Here is a 14,279-nt window from a genome sequence, read left to right as displayed (position 1 = left end):
CTCCGCTCAAATTACACAGTTTCCTTGTGACGACGAGAAGACTGCGCGCCAGTCCAGCCATGCGCTTAGAGGCTATACCGCGCTGGAAGCACCAGCGAGCGTCGCCCTTATCATCACGCCTCACTAACACACAAACTGCCCCGACCACACGGCCACCTTAACTATTGTTGTTATATGGGTTCATTTTGTGTTATACAATTAACGTCAGTAATATTCGCACACATGACCTTTTGCTTCTCCAAAATATCTAGGATAATGTTTAGTAAAATTTGATTTTAAATTTCTTGGAAATTCTTTTCAAGAGATCGGGTCTTGGGCTATAAATATTAAAGGGGAGCCATGCGCTGTTGTCTTAACGAATATTTGCTGTGAAGAGCAATTACTAGAATTTTTATTTTATTTTAAGACGACATATTTATGAAAGCTCAGTAACTGGTTTTTTTAATTGGTAAGAGCACAAAAGGTTTATAACTGTCTTTGAATTATTAAACAGGTTGTATGATTCTTAATAACCTTTTGGTTCTTGTTCACAGCTGAATCAAGTCGTTGAAATGACGTCTCAAAACCCAGCCATAAAGTTCGTCATTTTTTTAAATAATGAATTGTACGATATTCCTGTTTTATGGATTTTGTGAGAAAATTTCTGGCACCAATCACCCACGTGCGTTTTCTTTATGACCGTTGCATCCTTACCCACTCTATAACAACTCATGCATGCAATAATTACCTAGTAAATTTACACAAACTATGAACGTTTAAAATTTTACTAAAAATACAAATTTTTATGTTAAGCATATTTATCCATTGTGCGTAATATAAAGCTTTTTATATATTAATATTTAATGCTTAATCAACTATTACTAAAAAAATTGATTAAGATATGGAGTATCAAATCCATGTCTTTTGGATTGACGGTCTACCGTCTTGATATCTCAACCATCGGTAAATCATAAACTAATAAATGTGAATGGCAATAGTATGACAATGTGCTGAACCAGTGATAACTAAACAGTACGTTTGTTATTTTTAATAACTAGTAATTATCTAAGCAGTGGTCCCTGTTGCCATAGCTGTTTTATAAAGAAAGGCTGTCTAGGTATATCTGTTTAACACATGTGTTAAGAGTTTACTAATGTTTATATTATATTCATTGTAGCCCCACGTAATGTTTTGAATGTAAATAGAGGACCTATATAGTATCTTGGTCATCAATAGATTCATATTTATTTGTTTGTGCAAGCTATATATTAATTTTTGAATTTTGCTAACGAGTAATCTAAGTAAGAGAGTAATAATGTTCAGTAATTTTGACAGTGTAGGGGGTTATATGTATCATAACAGCGCATGTGCATTTTCATGCAATAAAGATACAACTGCTTCTTTTAGGCTACTGTGTACGTGTGGATTAAGGCTCTCTACTGACTGCAAAATTGTTTGCGAATACTGATGCATGGATTTGAGCTGTGGGGAGATGTTCATAACACGGCGTATCAAATGCATTAAACAGATATTTAAGTAGCGACAGTTTGTATAAAGGGTTGAGATATTTGTATTTAACATGTTTTGTTACCTGTTAGCACTTTGTACACATTCTCAGCAAGTTTTTACCATCTTGTGCACAACATTTTCATTAATAATTCAATGTATGATTCACACAGTTATTATCCGTTAACTTAAAGCTGTTATTTTACCTTAAACCAGGAATAAATATTGAGAGGAAGAGGAATGAAATAATGTAAAACTAAAATTTAATGTAGTTTAAATTTTATTAACTTATCTTACATCCACAGATTTATGTAATAAATAAGTATGCATATTGCGACGAAAAATTTAAAACGATTGATAACACTTTTAATAGTAAAGTATTACAATAATATTGCAGCCTTAGAAGTAAAAACCTTACGAGGCAATTTACTTGAAAATTCAGCGTATTAAAAAGTCACCACTAAATTTTTTTATCGACAAGAATTTCAAATAAAAAACATAATAATTAACTTCTAAATAAAATAAAAACATCGTAACTTTTAATACATGAACCTTTTTAGCTTGAATACTCGAGCTAGCGTATACATTTTGTTTTTGTAATTTTTAAAATTTACATGGGTTTTATTTTTTGAGATTCTCATTCATTTAAATATACATACTTTTTTTTAATAGTTACTTAAACTTTTTCTTGTTTTTAGTCAGAGAATGAAGAGTTCTGTATATATCTTAAATGAGATACGTATACGAATGCTTTTGCTTATTACATAGTACTATCACTTGAAATGGCTTGTGTGATGAAAAACACTTATATAACTTCAATTTTCTTCCTTCAGTAGAATGTTTTTATATTAAACACATGTTGCACTCGTTGGCTAACATTCTCACGACTAATAAAAAGAGATTAAAGAGAAAAACGAGATATTGTTCTGAAAGAAAGAGATCTCGATGTAACATGTATCTTCTTGTTTTGCTCTTTTATCACAACTATGAACAGCCCTATTTACACAGACTCTCAATTTTCTTTCTAATCTCAATATTACATACTTGATGTCAGCCAGCAACTGGAATTATATCATTATGATAGTATGATTAAACAAAGCAAAATTTCCAACATCTTATACAATTTCAAATAGAAACTGAATTCAGGTTTTCACATTCTTTTTGGATATATTTTTGCTTTCTGATCACAAAGGTAAAAGAATAAAAGTAAATGACATAGTTTTCTCTCTTAAATATATATTATTTTGCGTCAAAATAAAGCATAATTGACTAGCAACTACAATTTTTGATTTTATGTTATTTTTTACTTTTGAAATTGGTTACCTTACGCAAGATTTTCAGGAAATAATATTTAGGTAGATATGAATTATTATTCAAATTTAAATAACAGAATAGTCTGTATATAAAAACATTACCTAAGTAATAAGTTTTTATTGAATGTAAATATGTATATACAATTTCATATTTTATGTTATCCAAGAGTGAATGATGATTATATTTTTGCGGGTGTTCATAAGTATGCTTATTCCAAATATTGATATGACGCATATATTTGCTATAGAAAATAATAACCCTTTAATCATTTTGTAATAAATTTTCAACTAAATTATGACACTTTGTAGATAGGATCAATATTCTTGGTTGAATTGAATCAAGTACAATGATTCGTGATTAAAAATTATAACTACTGATTTTAATCATTTTATTTAGAGTATTTTTAGGGGTAGAGGAAAGTATTTATTGTTTAATATAGACGTAATGACATAAGATAAAAAAAAATACAAAATTATTGGAAATAAATTATATTCGTAAACATGAAAACCGTTTTCCCTATGTTTAAATTGATAATATATCAAAAACGGCCTGTCTACATTAAACTTTTTTTTTTAATTTGGTATCTTAACAGATCTCGCTATGGTTGATACGACGTGCTGACTGGCTGACCCAACGTAGGTACATGAAATAAGAAACTCTGTATATAACTTTCATGTAGAAAAAGGAAAGTTATGATAAGATATGATAAGCATCACAATGTCGCTTTAACCCCATGCTAAAAGAAAAATGAAACTGCAATAAACGACCAATGCTTGAAATTTGTATATTTTCAATGACAAAGCAATTTACTACTGTCTATAGATTAACAACTCTCATTTATTCGCAAGAAAGCTGGGAGGACCAAAAAAAAAGCACTGACAAAATTGTAATTTCAAATAAAGATGACAATATTTGAGACTCGAGTCTGTTTATGTAATAATGATTTAACACTAAATGTTTTCTCACTCTAAACTTGCAATCGGGGAATGGTAATTATAAGTACATGGGGAAAATAACTAATTACTCATTGTTTCACAATTCGCACTTGTCATTTGATTTTTTTTCTCTCATCCGCACTTATTAAAGAAACTTTCACTGAAATCTCACTTATTTTCACATTTTCCTCCTCGCAGATAAATGAAATAGCGGTATTTACAATAAATTACTTGAGATTATTCATTATCGAGGAGATAAATATGAGTTAACTAAACAAAGGAGCTACTCTGGCTACTATACATATTTGCTGGACAACTGTTTGGCCAGCTCAGTATACTTGAGAAACTTGGAGTGCGGACTCTCTTCGAAGTTTGTCGCCTGCGGGGGCGGTTGTTGCTGGGGGCTCTTGCTACTCGAACCGCCCACGGAGCCGCCCCCGCCGTTCCCGGACACGCTGTTGGAGGCCTTGGGTGACGCACCGCTGCCCCCGCCCCCGCCCTGCTGCTGGGACTTGAGGGCCATCGTGTCCGGGATCATGCCGTCCTTCACGAAGTGCATCTTCGACAGGTGGTGCCTGTACGCACCCTTGGAGATGAAGGGCGTATCACAGAAAGCGCATTTCATAATGGAGTCGGCGGTGACGACGGCGTCGTTGCACGCCCAGCTGAAGGCGAGGATTGCGCCCGGGGCGGGGCCGCCCGCCTGCGACGAGGACGACGAGGCGTGCCCGCCGCTCGAGCCCGACGCCGCCGCCGCCGACGACCGGCCGCCGCCGTGCCTCTCAGTCTTGTCGCAGAGCTTCTGCAGCGCCGCCAGCGGGTGGCTGCTCGACGCTCGGCCCCCCGACGACGACCCCGGTGCGCCGCCGTCCGCCGAGGAGCCCTGGCCGCCCCCGCCCGACAGGCTGTCGAACATCGAGGACAGGGCGCCCAGGCTGCTCGGCTTCTTGTCGGCGCCCGAGGACCTGTCGCTGCCCGCGGGGCTGCCCGTGCTGGTCCGACAGGGACTGCCCGCGCCCACCACCTGCTGGTCTGCCAGCGGCGTGTGGCGCCGCGGACTTGCCGTGCCGGCGCTGCCGCGGCTCCCGCGACCGTCGTCGGCGTCCTCGTCGCCCGCGGCGCTCGCCGGCGTCAGGGGCACGTCCTCCGCCCTCCTGGGCCTCCCTCCGCCGCTGTGGAAGCTCGCCCTGTCGTCCTCCTCCTCCTCCACCTCCTCCTTCTTCACGATCACCTCCCGCCTCGTGTTCTTGCGCGGGTCCTCCCTCTCGTCGTCCGTCACCGGCTCCTTCTTTATCCTGTCCTCGTCCATGGGCTCCTCCAGCTTGGGTGGCGACATGAGCCCCTTGTCGGGCGTGGTCCGCGGGGTGCCATGCCGCTGCTCGGGGGAAGGGTCAGGCTTCCTGTCCGGGGTCAGCACCTCTCCCCGCCCGAGACCTCTGTCGGACACCGAGCTGGACTCGCTCCCACTTCTCTCTCGCCTGAAGTGGTGCTGCTGGTGATGGTGGTGGTGATAGCTCCTCAGAAGGTTCATGGTTTGTGGGTCGACGAGCGGTTTCGTGTAGTCCACACTCTCGTCGATGCCCAAGCGTTTCAAGATACTGGAGCCTATGGGGGCGGTGCCGGCGGGACCCGCGCCGAAACCTCCAGCCCCGTGCCTCGCCCGGGAGTCGAAGCTCTTCTCGATCAGCTTTTCGATGGCGTTCAGCACGGACGGGGATGACGAAGAGGGCGCAGTGTCGGAGCCTGGAGTCGTCGGTGGGCCGTCTTTGGCGGAGAGGTCGGTGGCCATGTTCGGCGACCTGTGATGTCTAGGAGTGGTGGGCGGAACGGGCTCTTCGCAGAGGGAGCTGCTCTTCCTGCCATCCATGGGGGAGTCCGGGGGAATGATGTTGCTGGACAGGAGGGCGTTCTTCAGTAAGTTCCTCTGACTGCCGCCGAGGGTCCCACCACCCACGCACTGTCGGATGTGATCAACGAAGATCGACGTCTCTATCTTCTCGCCGCACTTCTCGCACGTGATTCTGCCCGTAGACGCAGACGTGTGGTGATCCCTGCTGATCTTTCCGCCGACGATCATGGCTCCTTCGCCGTTTTTCAGCTCGTGCTGTGCTCGCTCCAGCTCGAGCAGCTTGCGTACGGGCAGCGACTTTTTCCTTTTCTCGCGGGTCTGCCTCCGCCGGCCGCCGCTCTCCGTGATAGACCTCATGATGTGCTCCTTGTAGTGCGAGTTCTTCACCATGTGGTTGCTGAGCTCCTTGAGCGAGCTGAAGGCTTGATCGCACACCTTGCACGTGAGGACGGCGCTCACGTGGCTGCTGGCGCCGCCCCCCGCCGCCGGCCCGCCGGCCCCGGGGACGGATCCTCCGCCTCCGCCGGCCGCGCCGGGACCCGCCTTGCCGTTGTCGTCGGCCGACTTCCACGAGATGATCTGCTCCTGCGAGATGATGTTGGTGTAGTGCTGCGTCTGCTGCATGTGGCTCGTCATCTCGGCCAGCGAGCGGAAGCTCTGGCCGCACCACATGCACTTGAGTATCTGGCGCGTCTGCTCGGCGCCCTTGCCCAGCCACACGTCCTGCCCGCGCACCAGCTTCCTGGGCAGGGGCATCGTCTCCTTGATCAGCAGGTTCAGGTCGGCGGCCGTGGGCTTGCCGCCGCCCCCCGACTGCGCGCCGCCGGACTGCGCGGTCGTGGGCGGGGGCGGCGGCTGGTGCTGCGGCGGCGGCGGGGGCGGCGGGGGCGGCGGGGCCGGCACGCTCACGCCGCAGTGCTTGGCCTCCTTCATGTGCGTCGTCATGGCCGCCAGGCTGGGGAAGCTCTGCTTGCACCACACGCACTTGAGCACGTCCTTGGCCTGCTCGGCGCCCTTGTTCAGCCAGTGCGACTGCCACGCGCTGTGGCGGTTGCCGCTGTTGGCCGGCCGGAACAGGTCCTCGCCGCCCAGCTTGCTCAGCTCGCTCATCTTCTCCAGCGCCTTGGTGGCGTCGCTGGGCGTCGGCACGCCGGCGAAGTGCGCGGAGGGCGCCGGCGCGGCGGGCGACTTGGCGTCCATCGGCGGCATCTTCAGCTTGCCGTTCCACAGCGACGTGTCGACGGGCGAGCCGTTGCTCTTGGGCGACAGGCTGCTGGCCGCGGCGACGGCCGCCGCGAAGTAGGGGAAGTGCGACGCGACGACGGGCGACGTCCACGGCGACACGACGGGCTTGAAGTCGGTGGGCGGCGCGGACGCGCGGGAGCTCTTCCTGGCCGGCGGCGTCAACAGGTGGTGGTGCTGGTGATGGTGCTGGGGGCTCAGCGGCTGCGGCGACGACGCCTCGAGCCCGCGCTTGCGGCTGCCCGCCAGCGACAGGTCGAGCGGGCTGTTGAGGTGCGCGTCCGCCGGCGGCAGCACGGGCGTGGCCGGCTTGCTGAGGTTGAGGGCGGCCTCGGCGTCGTGCTCGGGGTGCGGGGCGGCGCGCGGCCTGGTGCTGAAGTCGAGCGCGGCGCCGGGCGCGTCGCGGTCGGGCGAGGCGGGCACGGCGAGCGGCAGCAGCGGCGGCGACGACGAGGAGGTGACGAGCGGCGACACGGGGCCGGGCAGGCGCTGCAGCAGGGGCGGCAGCGGCGACGTCATGAGCAGGCGGGAGTGGTGGCCCAGGTAGGCGGCGAGCGCGGCGGTGTGCGGCGGCAGGAGGGCGGTGACGGGGCTGACGGCGGGCAGGGCGACCTTGGGCAGGCCGCGCTCCGAGCACTGCGAGTCCCTGGAGGGGCAGCGCGGCAGCGACGAGCCGCGCGAGTCCCTGGAGGGGCAGCGGGACCCCGAGCCCTCCCTGCAACACCACACGCGCGCACACACGTCAGTGCTTGTCCTGCACACAGGCTTGGTGATGCATGCAAGTGTTTAATATCATGACTGACTTTATGTAAGCTATTGGACATACGCCATTGCTAAGCACATGTATTTCTGTAGAAGAAAACTACAAAAAAAAACACAAATGACAAAAACACAAATTAAGCAAAAAATTGCTGTTGTCAGGATATAAACACCACACAATACTCCACAACAGGAATATGGTCAACAAACAAAGAAAAACAAATAAAAATGCACTAACAGAACGAAAAAAAAAAAAACACAAATGATGACAGCACAAAAATACCGAACCCAAAAATGTTTTTGTAGTTTTCTTCTACAGACATACATGTGCTTAGCAATGACGTATGTCCAAAAGATTACATTAAGTCATGCACTCCCATTGCACAAATCTTTCAAAGATAATAATATTATGACTATTTTATTTACATAATTTGCACAAATAACAGGAAATAAAACACACAAACTAGTTCGTGAGTGAGTGCTAATAGTATTTTGTACGTCTAGTTGAAGTACGTTTTTCAATACACGCTAAGCAAAAAAATTACTTTAATAATATACAGACTAGATATATGAAAATGAAAACTTAAAAATTTAAAAGTAAATCTTTTTTTTTATCAAAATAAAAAATATATAGAAACATGATTCACCTTCAAGATTATATTATCATATTTTAAATTACTAAATTATGTTCATAACCTTTTGGTTATTTGAGTATATATTTAATGTTATATTTTTAAGAAGATACTGATAAGCGCGACGCTCGCTGGCGCTTCTAGTGCGGTATCTGCATAAGCTCTTAACTGGCACGCTGTCTTCTCTTCGTGCATACGACACCCTTAAAATCTGAGTGGTAACCATAACATTAGATGGTGGAGAAATAATTTTAAATGTGTAAGTCCCTTGGGTGTTTTCAAGAATCTTTACCTGGCGTTTCATGTCTTAAATATAAGGCGATGAAAATAGGGCAATTTACATTACACAACATAAGTTTCATATCCCCGAAACTACTAAAATGTAAATTATGAAACACACCATGAATTACATTCACAAATAGTTACGTCATGTAGTTTAACCTTTGAAAACATGGGTGACATGTGGGCACGTTTGAATTTTATAATAATGTAGTATATTTTCAAAGCTAAACAAGCAAGAGGTAACATATTTGATATGAATAATAAACAAACAAATACTATCAACCTTTTTATTATATTATTAAATTTCACCCCTAAGAGAGATAAGTTTGTATTTATAATACATAAATAATATACAAAGCCAATTTAGTTTAATTAATTAATATATTATGAATAAATAATGTACTAAACGTATAAACTTTCTTTTAAAGTTGCTAATATTTCAACCTAAAGAGTGTGAAAATTTGGTTGGTTTTGTTTAATAATAAAAAAATATTTATCACCGAATGTAATAAAAGGGAAATTAAAAATCTGAGAATGACTCTCATGTATAAAGAGCTACGTCGTGTTTTTTATTTTATTTTACATTTTCGATATTTTGCAGGTAAAGCGTACAAATGGGGTTATGTTTTGTTTTAACATAATAATAAATAATTATGTCTCCGAAGATAATTATATGGCCGAGCTCTTGTCTTATTTCAGTTTTCTAAATCCTACTAGGAAGATGGTGAAATGTGAGTTAGTTTAGTTTTTTAGTAAAACAATCATATCTATGAAGCTAATCAAGTGGTACCTAAGTAAGATAAGATAATGGATAATGGCTACAAGAGATTAACATAACTTACTGCAACGTGAATGTTTATATGTTTGACATTCAATTACGTCTTTACTATTGAACATATTTTATAAATTTAGGAAACTTCTGTAGCTTATTTATCTAATTAAAATATATTGTACTGCATATCATTTAAATGCCACCGTTTTGAATAGCTATTAAAACCAATTTAATAACGTAATTTAGGTAGACACTGGACGCAATAGCAAACGTATGGGAAGCGAGTAACTATTTATTTATTAAAGTTTTATTTATGTATCCTACTAACTTTTCTTGAAATATTAAATATAGTTGTTTGCAGCATTACTCTGTATTTTATATAAGACCAATGTAAATATATTATTTTATCTTACCACTATATGGTGATGATACTGCGGATATAATTTGTTATAATAGCGATTTAGACATACACGGATCTGAGTGAAGCTCAACTATATGAAAAGAAAGCTGACATCCGAACAGTCTACGGCAGATACAACAACTAGTAGTGGTAAATAATACGTAGTTATATTTCGTAATCTTCCTCAAGTAACTTCATATTGCATACATATGTTTTGTGACCGATCTTGCAACGAGTAAAGTAAAAAATGGCTAGCATATTATGCAATTCTAGATTTAATAGCGAATGTACATACGAATATTACTGACACAATCAGTGTTTTCTTTCAGTAGATACTTTGATACATTGCCGTCAAAAAAACTACTTAATCAGTCCAGTATTTATACCTAAGTAGGCAACCTAACGATAAGTTTCAATAAAACACATCGTCTAAGTAATGCGAAAGACATTACCTCGTAACACTAATCGAGATAAACATTTTTGGTCTCGGAGAGTTCTAGGAAGTAAATTCCCATTGTTCGTCCGATATTTTTTTTTCTTCCTTCTCCTTCTTCGTCAGAAATAGAGACGCAAAATGAAGGGGGTAAAAAAAATAGTTCCTTCAATATTATTTTCGTCCATTTCGTCATAAATAATTTTTATGTTTCTGGTTGCCGCATTAACAGCGGGGAGGAAGTTGTGTGTCGGGTGAAAGAGGGGGATTGCTTGGCGGGAATAGGGGTGGGGGGGTTGTTAGAACTCCCTGGCGACGTTTTCTCGAGATACTTTATTACCGGCCCTCTTTTTAATGCTGAAAAATGGCGAGCCGCGCCCTGCGCCCCCTCCCGCAGGCAGACTCTTGCTGGCCGCCCCCGGGGCTACAAGTTAAATTGATCGGGCGAGTAGCGCGGCCGCGAGAGAAAGAGAGAGAGAGAGAGAGAGAGAGGCGGAGATGTAAGAGTTGTGCAGATGAGCGAAGTTCCCGCTGACGTGTCGGGGGCGATACCCGGCGCTCTGTTTCGTGATTTACAGTAACGGCCCGCAGTGCGGAGGCGAGCGCTAAATATCGGCTGTGCCCGCAAGCTCCAGGGGACGCGGCGCCCCTAGCGCCTGCTCTTTGTCGCGACGCCTCCGACCTCCTACCCCCCCCCCCCTTCCCCCTTCCGACCACCACCGACTCGGCGACCCCTGCCGGTTCCCGCCCGATGCCGAGGTCGAGAAGCCCAAGATGTCCATCGAGTTCCGTCCCTGCCCGAACACGCCCGAATATTCACCTTCGGCCAACCTCCGGAATTTGTTTTATATTTTGCGCAGGAAAAATGAATTTAATTATTAAAAGTGGTCGGTTAGGTTAGCTACATTAAAAACACTTTAAAACACCATGGACGGTTAGTTAGGTTAGTATAGCTACATTAAAATAAACAGAGAAATATAAATATAGGATAAACCCGAGGTTGGCCAAAGGTGAATATTCGGGCGTGTTCGGGCAGGGACAGGACTTGATGGACATCTTAGGCTTCCCTGCCGAGATCTGGTTGTCCTTCCAACACTGACTGATCTCCCTCGCAGGGAACACGTGGACCCAGGCCGGTCCTGTCCACAGCATCTGAATGACGAGTCGGGGTGCTTCGGACTTGCAAGATGCGGTCGGTCCTTCAGTTCGGGATGGTCCTAGTAGCGTGTCGGATTTGTACTGGGTGTGACCGGACCTACGGACCAATCTCCTGCTGTTTTTAGCAGATCGTGTTTCGGAGCTTTTTATATAGTAAATAAAAGTATACCGTTTTGTTAAGACCTGTACACACCCTACCACATTCGTATCTAGGACTGACACTTAAGCCATAGTGGTAAGTTAAAACACAGTTCATAAACAAAAAGTCTATCCGAACACATTTCAATAAAATCTTTATTTTTTTCTATAAATATAAATGAATCTACGCTAACTAAGCATTTTGATCGTGTACTTTTAAATTACGTTAATCTAGAAAATTCTTTGGTTTTTGTTTGGTTTTTTAAAAATATTATGGATTGTTAAATTAAACAAGAAATTTGGAAAAGCGTTCCAGATCGAAGCTATTCTAAATTAAAAGAAGATGGAAAAATGTATTGATAACATGTTTTCGTGCAATTTTAAATAAAAGTGAGATCTTTGACTTTCACGAATAAAAAAGTTAGATTGGTTTAGCAGTTTTTAAAGCATTTAAAAAGTATTCCACACAGTTAAACAAAAATGTTAACTTTTTTTTTTATCAATCCCGAAAAGGTTCATAAAACCGCCAACGAGCGTATTAACTCTAATTCCCATACAATGTTTTGCATACCTGTTCACGGAGCACAATTTCAAATTTTTAAAACCAAGTAAAACATATTCACGGGAATCCGGCAACTTCGAAGAGCGATTTCTAATATGCAGCCAAAAATCCGTCTTGTGCATGGGGTATATTTATGCGCTAATTAGTCTGCAAGTATAATCAATTGTTCTATCAATCATGGGTGACAGTGAATTCTGAGTCCCGTTAGATGTGTATCCAGATGGAAGGTATGCGATTAACTATGGCGAGATCATGGTCCACCGCAGTTATGGTCGCTAAAATACGAGTAAACGCTAGAATGTTGGACACAAGCCATTGCTGGTTACAATGTATGTATAGAGAAACCTCACGAACGGACAATGAAATGACTGCACAAAAACACAGACAACCAGCCAACATAAGACGACAGCTGTCAGTGCATTTAACTTTTAACGTTGATGGTAGTATGTACATTTTCGTATTTGATATAAAGAAAATATTCAAATTTTTGTTCAAAATCGTGGAATACAATTCAAACTCACGAAAAAAACATGCAAGGTCAATAAAAAAATTCCATGAAAGTCATATAACTAACTTTTATTTAAAATGGGACAAAGATATATTTCTGTGATGTGCCACATGAAACCCGTACTGATTTTTGAAAGCACTCACGGGACTTGGATTTTACCTTTCTCTTATTTCTCTGCCATGTATTGTTATCGTATCTACGCCATGTTCGACGAGAAGACTAAGTGCAAATTCAGAGTCTTGTTCTTAAAGGTGATACCGCGCTAGAAGCACCAGCGAAAGTAAAACGTATCATTCTGAGTCATTAACACAAACACACCCTTGTCTAGGCGAACCCAGAAGACAGGTCGAACCGGCACGTAGAAGGAAATGGAGGGGTATTTTTGCTGTTGACTTCACAATTTTTTTTAGTTTATTTTTAACGTCAAGATTGTCAGTGTTGAAAGTAAAAAAAAATAATCAGTACCCGTAAATATACCAAGCTTCCTGGATAATTATACGCATTTATGAACCAAATACCATCATTTATATTCGAAATCTCGTTTTTTTTTTGTCAATTACTTTCAGAAGCAATCAATATGGAAAATAATGCAAATTCAAGCGTATATGTTGTAAGACTAAACTTGTATTTGCATGACTGTGTAAAAAATTATGTAAAGTAGGATGATTTTTTTAAAAATTGGTTCTTAATTGTGTAAATGCATTTAATTTGCAACCAGTGTTTTAAGTAAGTTTAAGAAATTGGAACCAAAAAATAACATATTTGGTTTATCAGTTTGTATGCCAAAACAATTTTTTAACTTTTCAAATGAAAAAATGTGCCTTAGTAAAGGCAGAGATCACATAAGAAGATATTCTTAACGATCATGGTGTGAGGTCTACTGACAGAATTACTACGGTTCTACCTAGTCATTATCAAAAACGGGTTCAATACTAAAGACCAATGATTTCACTGTTAACTCCGGACATTCCACTCAATTATATACTGTGATTCGGGGAGGGAGGGGAGGGAAATTAGGCCTCGCAATCTGAAGTTTTACCAATATTTTTGCTATAATTCTAATTTGTAGTATCAATCCCAATTTTTGGCATGTCAAGGCATAAATCACAGCTCCCAGACCTTCTGTGCCTTGTTGCAACCACGTATTTACCAACAGGCTCTAGTCTGTAAGCGCCGAGAGGAAACAACTTATTATTATTATTATTTCACGCGGGCGACTACAACAATCATGATGATCAGACCAGTTCACAAGTGTTGACTTCAACAAGCAGCCAAAGCTAAGACCTGTGCCATGTCAAAACAAATAAAAATTTAGCACGGAAGATTCATTGCATCAGGCGGTATCAAAATATTAGACATTGCAAGATGGCGAGGCTCGATCCCCCTCAATGAAGCCACATTTTGAAAACCAAATAACACAAAAAAGATTGCGGCCTCGAGGAAGCCTTCGTTTCACAGACGAGAGAGCCACACCCGAAGTTCCCCGAAGTTCATGCTCGCTTTTTTTTTCCCGTACCACAACAGGTGTATTTATTTGAGAGAAAAAAAATTCGCTGGCATTTATTCTCCAAATGCACGGGTTTTATACTTATTAGATGTCATCCTTAAAATTAGCAAGAAGTAATTATAAATACTTTAAAACATTGTGGATGGTTGGTTATATCAGGTAAGTATAGCTACATTAAAAATACTGTAAAATCATTTTACGGTTGCTTAGCAAATAACTTTTTTTAACATGTAGCTATCCAGCGCCAGGAATCCGTTTACATGATTTCACAGTATCTTTAATGTAGCTATCCTAACCAAATCA

General features: G+C 42.6%; 1 protein-coding gene across 1 annotated transcript in view; it reads right to left on the bottom strand.

Moving 5' to 3' along the window:
• Positions 1-1,752: 1,752 nt before the first annotated feature.
• The window catches only part of LOC134530311 (protein tiptop), a 554,346-nt gene continuing 541,819 nt past the window's right edge, over positions 1,753-14,279 (bottom strand). Inside the window, exon 3 of the mRNA XM_063365037.1 lies at positions 1,753-7,540. Coding sequence (XP_063221107.1) covers positions 4,030-7,540 — 3,511 coding nt within the window. The 3' untranslated portion in view covers positions 1,753-4,029. The remainder of the gene's footprint in view (positions 7,541-14,279) is intronic.

This window comes from Bacillus rossius, chromosome 3, assembly GCF_032445375.1.
Source record: "Bacillus rossius redtenbacheri isolate Brsri chromosome 3, Brsri_v3, whole genome shotgun sequence".
Lineage (NCBI taxonomy): Eukaryota > Metazoa > Arthropoda > Insecta > Phasmatodea > Bacillidae > Bacillus > Bacillus rossius.
The sequence above is the reverse complement of the archived record's forward strand: the minus strand, read 5'-3'. Positions and strand labels throughout refer to the sequence as shown.